Source organism: Neltuma alba, unplaced genomic scaffold (assembly GCF_004799145.2).
Source record: "Neltuma alba isolate B1F8T4 unplaced genomic scaffold, ASM479914v2 tig00011146_pilon, whole genome shotgun sequence".
Taxonomy (NCBI): domain Eukaryota; kingdom Viridiplantae; phylum Streptophyta; class Magnoliopsida; order Fabales; family Fabaceae; genus Neltuma; species Neltuma alba.
In genome coordinates, this window is record NW_021635881.1 from 1,542,733 (window position 1) to 1,550,068 (window position 7,336).

The window sequence follows — 7,336 nt, forward strand, 5'->3', positions numbered from 1 at the left end:
AAATTCCCAAAATTAATCAATTAATCCAATAATGTATAAAAAAATTTATTAAAACTCAAAATATCATTTAAATCCTAAATTAATGTGGGATAAAATGTATAAAAATTAGATCCTATCAACTTTCATCATTCAAGTATTCTGATGACTAAAATCAAAACTTCGATAAATTTTACATATTTAATGCTACGGGTATCCGCAATTCATTTTTTCACGCAATATCTGGGAACCCTTCTTATGCCATGGACTTCAGGCCAGCGCTGTGCTTAACTCAGGAAAATACAAGTAAATGCTGTACGGTGTAAGTTACATGCAATTTAATCAACAGATACGTGCACCAACGTCGACTTTCTATTGCCTCGTAAAATCATCTACAGAAGGCAAAGAATTCATCTGCTTGTTTTGTACTCCTGTCTTTGATGTTACAAGATTTGAATTTCGCTCTGCTTTGAACATATTACAAAATAACAAGTTACAACAACAATCTCATTGCCGCCATGGCATATGTACGAAGCAGCATTTAACTAGCAACCTAACATTTTGGTAATCACATCTGTTAAGGATTGGTGCTTCTACTGTGTGCTTATCGCTAGATCAACCTGACTTGTCCCTTGCCCTTTTCCAATCCATCAACACTACTTTTCTGACTTTCTGTTGACTGTCAAAGGCCTTATTGAAAACCCTAGAGGCAGGAGGTGGCATCATACTATGTTGCTTCAGGATGCCCGTGTTTAAATGTTTATTTTCCATAATGGGTTCCCTGACTGATTTAACTGGCAACGATCTGCTTGATTTTGAAGTTGGCCATGCACATGGTCCTTTCTTGACAGTATTGGAAGGACCACCATCCTTGCTCTTGACTATGGAAAGCCTTGGCTTCTTTGAGGGCATAATTCGCTCCACGCCTCTTGTCAACTGATTGGATCCAATTGCCGATATTTGTTTAGAAATCATTTCCTCAGATTTCTCGTATGACTTCCAGTTGCGAAGTTTTGTGGCCTTATGTGAAGCCTTCTTCAGCCACCCTGAAGTGCCCTCATTCTGCCTTGGCGAGCGAGTTGCCATTTCATATAGAGTTTGTGCAGCACCTAGTAATTCTGGACAACCATCTGTCAACACAAAAAATGTTAAACAAGAGAAAGAGAAGAGGAGGAAAAGTTATTTTTCAATTGCAAAAACAGTAAGTTCCTTCAATTTTCTAGAGACCAAAATACTTCAGATCTTATAAGGACCTGAAGTAATTGGTGATTCCAAGAGAGAACTCATGAGGGCTTAGAATGCTTAGGAAAGAAAAGTACGCACAGGAAAAAAAAAAACCTGGGGCGCATAGACAGCTAAACAAGTGTATGCACATTAACAAAAGATGCGTTGTAGTATTTGATAAGAACATACCATATTTTTTACTATCCACCAGGCCTTCAAAATCTGCATTTTTGAGGAAAATATCAAAACCAAATGCCACTAAAGCATATCCAGAGAAAAAGGAGGGACCAGATGGAATAAGAAATGAAATCAAAATGGTAACATAAATCCAGCTATTGATAGACAAAAATGTACCTGTAGTATCCCGAGATCCTTTTGAACATGTTAGAGAAGACGACGAAACCCAATGACAGAAAGGAAGACTGGCACATGAAGATGGTAAACCCTTATTGTCTGAACTACCAACTGAAGGAACTAAAGTCTGATCATAGCTGAATGTATCAAGGTTCATGAAGCTCCCCCGATTCATTCCCATATAGCTAGTAACAAATCCTATCTTTGCCCATTTACCTTGGCATGTGATTCTACTTGATAACTTAACTGTATCGGAATTAGTTCTACAATGACCACTGAAATTATGAGACCAAGGAAAGGCTGTCAAGCTAGGTCGACGACTGACCTGCTTGACCGTACGAAGATCACTATTACTTTTTGAGGTGACAACAGCCTTCGATGCATCAAGGAGCAAAGAATCCAAATCCCGAGATTGGGGGAGTGCAATGCGTTCCAAAACATCCTTAGGGTGATATAATGGAAAGTCCAGAGGACTAGCTGGAGTTCCAGTTTCACTAGAAGGTTCCTGTATATCATTAACAAATATTAGCTCTCGTTGCCCCCGCAGATCACATTACTATCATGAAACTAAATTATCATGGGCACAACACCAAAACACATGCATAAGCATAATCTTTCTTTTTTAATGTGAAGAGATTGAAGAAATCAAATGCAGAAAGCATGGTGTAGCTAAGAAGTGCCCCAATACCAGCACAAAATTATCCATACTTACAATGCGACCTTCAGAAATATCTGTTACACGAGACTGCTCTTTATCTCCATTATCCCCACTTTGTCCAACACATACAGAACTTGATTCCGAAGCAGACATTTTCCTGTTTGAGGAGCTGTCAATCTCAGCCGTGCACTGTGATTGAACAGCTTTTGGGACATGAAGGATGGAGCAAGACTTTCTAACAGAGCTAAAAAATTGTTCAGTAATATTTGATGTTTTCTTCCCCTTATCTTTGCCCAAGCTAGGGCAGTCAAACGTGCCTTTAAGGAGCTCATCTAAAGTTGGCTCTTCCATAAGCTTTGTTACATCATGAATATCATGCTTTAGACCATATAATCCTGGCAACAGGAACCGAAAAGTTCACTTGAAATGTGCATAAGGTTTTCTTAATAGTAGCAATTATAAAGCATGAAAAACTAAGGGGGGGGGGAATTGGTATATGAGAAACAAAAACCTCATCAATAAGCCAAAATCGTTATGGTCAAGGAAAAAGCCCAAAATGGAGAATTGCAGTTTAAAATAAGACATAAATAAGAAATTCTGAAGACGTAGAAGGAAAAAAAGCTGGATATCAATTTATGCCTCCATTGTGGTCCAAATACAACTACAATGACTGTCATTTGAAGGATGACATTTTAATAGGAAGAAACAGCTTAAAACATTGATGCATTACAACCAAGAGACCCTAATACGATGTCAATCATATGAGAGGCTGAAACCACCTCATTGCTTTTAAGCTGATAAAATATAAGCCCAAAGTACACCAATTTTTGGCTTCATTGCTTTTAATTATTTGGTTAAGAAAATATAATATACATTCACACAGCACAATAGTCAACTAATTACACGTTGTTCTCAAATTTATTAAACACAAGATAATTGTTAGATAACATGCCACAAACACCAAAATAAGATTTCAAACAGGTTGAAAGAGTGATGCCGTGAGATTATATACGGAGTTATAACATGGTGGTCGGTCAATAAACACTGGAGAAATAATCACATGACAATATAGCCACAAAGAAACTGAAGGCACAGGAGGTTTGATCATTTCTAGAACAATACAATATGCCCAAAACCATACCAAAAATGTTGTTCCCTCCACAGGCAGAATTGAAGACTGCTGCACCCAACTTCATAGATGATGAGTCAAATTTAGCCTTTGAAGGAAATTTAAAGTTCTTCTTATCGCCACGCTTGCTACCGTTGCTCTTTTGTTTTGATAACTGACTTTTTTCTATGCCAAGATAAAGAAAGTTTACAAGAACATAGATGTAGAATCAATAATATATTATATTGACAGGTAATTTGAGTGCCAAACACAGCCAAAAGAGTTGTACCTGAAGAACCACTCTTTATATGATTTGATGCATGCTTCTCAGAAAATTTCTTTGAACTCTCAATTCCTTTCAGGCCCATAGAATCTTCTGATATTCGTGGCCTCTTCGAACTTGAAGTAACACTCTTATGAACTTTTCCTGCCTTTTGTTGCAATGGCAAACCTTCAAGTTTGGAAGAAATTACTGGGCAATTTTTTACTTTGCCATGCGTACCATTGGATACCTCTTCACCCTGAAGATTGGACAACATACTAGAATTCTTAACGAGCTCATTCTCAGGAAATACATCTCGGAGGTGAAGCTCAGTGTCGCTTTTCACATTTGCAGCATCTGGAAAATTAAAAAAGCAAAAAAACCACAATAAGGCCATGTAAAGGAGTAGCCCAAAAATAAGTAACCATTCGCAACCAAGCAATAATACACATGCAAGCAAAACAAATAAGCACGTCAAAAGTTTAGGAGTGACATTAATAATACATTCTGCCCAAGGGAACTGCTTGGTTAATGTGACATGCACAGAATATACCCAGTTTAATCTTAGCTTATTCAATTATTTCACAAAACCATAATGTCACTGGGAAAATAGACTACAGGAAGTTGTTGGATAAGAACTTCTCAAACAATAAGTTCTTTTAAAATGAATTATGTTCAATAAATTTTTGATTGATTTATAATATACAACAAATCACGATTTTAGCCATAACTACATGTTAAAACTAACAAAGTTTATTAATTTCAGTAATACTTCAACAAGCAGTGCAAGAAACTCTCACTCGGGGGATTAAGGGCAGCAACTACATTACATTATATATTATCTACCTACTAGAATGGCACAGAGTTTATTCAATGCGTTAACTACTAGTGTTGAACACAATAAAGAGCACTATTCATGGCTGAGGAAATTAAAACAGAGGAGAGCTCAGGTTGATCCCACCATACTACTTGGGGGAAACTAAAATAGAATCCTGGAGCAAAGATAGCCAGTGAATCCGTCTAGGCCAGAACACTTGGCAGCGGTTTTCCAAAACACTTCATTCAATGCATAAATAGTCCTTTAATACGAAGCACAGACACCCACAAAAACATTGTTTGCATGTTTGCCAAATCAAATATTCATAACAAACACGACATGAATCTACATGACTCGTATATACGTCAAATTTTGTCCTGGTGCCATGTCGGTGTCGATACCCGTGATTCCTAAGTCCAATATGATCCCATTAATTCACGAAACAAACAAAACATTCCTTTATAACATCAATTTTACATTTCAGTTATGCATTGAAAATTGCAGGGGAAGAATTATAGCTGTAGCTAGAGTAGATGCCTGGAGGTTCATTTTCACCACTAATGAGAAAATAATGAGTATTCTTAAAATACTGTCAGTAAACTAAGTTATCACAAGGACATTCTATAATTGACCTTTTTCCTCAAGGCAATTGCGAGGTCACAGCATCTAAATCTAAAGTTTTCATAATTTCAAAGCCATCCCACATAGCATCAACTACCCAAAAAATAAATAAATAAATAAATTGCTCAACTAGAATGAAAGTAAGGCATATTACCCAAACCGATTGAACAGCTGTTTTTATGCATTTCACAAAAAAAAAAAAAAAAAATTGGGACGAGGGGGAAACTTTCAAGAACAGCACACGCATTCGAGAGCTCAGACTAAATAAACGACAACCACACACCATTTCCCAGTCCGCGGTCGCAACACTCAATCGAATGGTTGACTACAATGGAAACGCGATCAGATCCCCGACCTTCCACCTCCTTGACTGTAGCCCCAGCTCTGGCAAAACCCTCGGGCGCTATCAACTTTGGAGCGGGTGCGACGTCTACGGGGAAAGGTAATTCCACAGTATCCATCGCAGTGAACAAAATCCCTCTTAAAACAACACGACCGGGAGATTAAGATGCAGTAGCTAGCATCTTCGAAAACTCAAAATCCATGAGAATAAACGATTGCAAATAAGCAAAAGGGGTGCACCTAACAGGTACGCGAGCAAATTTCTAGAAAAGCCCAGCTAGAAGAAGTGGATTTACTGACAAAAAGAGGGGAAGAGTGATGAGAAATTGAGTGGTTGGTGGGGGTGAGCATGTTGCGGCTAGAGGAGGCGAAGCAAGGGTTTCTAGGGCAAAAATATGGATGAAAGAGAGAGATATATATAGTTTTCGGGAAATGGCTAGATGTGTTGGGAATTTAGACATAGCCGGTCGGCAAGGAATATTCCGGTGAAGGTTAAAGGCCTTTCCGGACACCCAGACGTGGCAGTATCCCTCCATTATGATATGAATTTGCGAGCCAAGTCCTGGGATTAAATCCAATTTTGTTTTGATTGAATCAATTAAACGACGAATGGGTTAATGTGACCAAGCAAACTAACATGCCCACGTGTTCTCCAAATCATGTGGGCCTCGTAGACACATTCCACATTTTTTATTAAATGAGTTAAAGTGTATTTAGATTAATCATAGTAAGTACTCCCTCTGTTCCTTATTATAAGAGACAAATAACCGAAGTACGTTGATAAAAAAAAAAACAGTTAAAATTAGTTGAGAACAATTAATGTGTAAAAAGTATAATTTTTTGGAAAAATCCCAGAAAAAGCCCTTGGAATATACCAAATCCCAGATTGGGCCCTTAAATTTCGAAAATGACAGAATGGGTCATTGACCCAATTTGTCATTTGTGAAATTCAGGCGAATTGACATTTTTGCCCCTGAGCAAAAGTGAGTAGTTATTCTCTAAACAAATCTAGGTAACGCTTATACTGTTCTAGTGATTACAAGATTCGTTGTAGTTAATAATAAGGTACCTGACAATAATAAGATACCTGACTATGAAAAAATGAGTAGTTATTCTCTACACAAATCTAGGTAATGCCTACATTGTTCTAGTGATTATAGCATTAGTTGTAGTTAATAACAAGACACCTGACTATGAAAAAGTGAATAGTTATTCGCTATACGAATCTAGGTAACACCTAACTCTTATAGTGATTCCTTGAATCATTGTAGTGAATGAATAAATGAGGGCAAAATTGTCAATTCGCCTGAATTTCACAAATGACAGATTGGGTCAATGACCCATTCTGTCATTTTCGAAATTTAAGGACCCAATCTGGCATTTCCCATATTCCAAGGACCTTTTTTGGAATTTTCCCTAATTTTTTTTCAAAATGCCCTCATTAATAAGGAGAGAGAGCATGAGAGATAACAATTAATTTATTAAAAGAAAGAGAAGTGGGAGGGAGAGAGAGTGTGAGTTGGAGATAATAAATATGGGTAAAATAGTAAATCAACACAAAAAAGTAGAGATGACTTGTAAGTGTCTCTTATATATAGGAACATGCCATAAGCATCAAATGTCTCTTATAATAAGGAACGGAGGGTGTAGTTTTTTTTTTCCAATCTGGATTTTGCTAACTCAAGCTGTGTTTGAAATCAGATAGTATAATATGATTTATGTTTTCATTAACTTTTGTAAAAAAATCAATTTGACAAAATGAAATTTATTTAGATAACAATTAATGAAATTAAAAAGTTAGCTTAAATTGAAAATGATTAAAAACAACATAAATTTTATTAAGTAATACAGATTTAATACTATATGGATATAATGTGATAATTACAACAGAAAAATAAAAAATAATTTATTATTAGGAAGAAATTGAAAAATACTAAAATATTTAATTAAATATATTTAATAGCTAAAAATGTT

The 7,336-nt window shown here is 36.4% G+C and overlaps 1 protein-coding gene across 1 annotated transcript; it reads right to left on the reverse strand.

Moving 5' to 3' along the window:
• Positions 1-326: 326 nt before the first annotated feature.
• Positions 327-5,752, reverse strand: LOC114761899 (uncharacterized). Its single transcript, XM_028951352.1, has 7 exons — positions 5,304-5,752; positions 3,610-3,939; positions 3,354-3,506; positions 2,267-2,607; positions 1,555-2,059; positions 1,390-1,422; positions 327-1,106 (listed from the first exon to the last, which is right to left on the reverse strand). The coding sequence occupies exons 1-7, from the start codon at positions 5,479-5,481 to the stop codon at positions 592-594; spliced, it is 2,055 nt and encodes a 684-aa protein (XP_028807185.1). The 5' UTR covers positions 5,482-5,752; the 3' UTR covers positions 327-591.
• Between the last annotated feature and the right edge of the window lie 1,584 nt (positions 5,753-7,336).

What these genes read in the sequence shown, in the direction of transcription:
- LOC114761899 (XM_028951352.1), bottom strand. Translation starts at nt 5,481, where the DNA reads ATGGATACTGTGGAATTACCTTTCCCCGTAGACGTCGCACCCGCTCCA. An exon ending in TGGAGGGAACAACATTTTTG is followed by an intron (nt 2,608 to 3,353) that starts GTATGGTTTTGG and finishes TCCTGTTGCCAG; the next exon opens with GATTATATGGTCTAAAGCAT. An exon ending in ATATTTCTGAAGGTCGCATT is followed by an intron (nt 2,060 to 2,266) that starts GTAAGTATGGAT and finishes AATGATATACAG; the next exon opens with GAACCTTCTAGTGAAACTGG.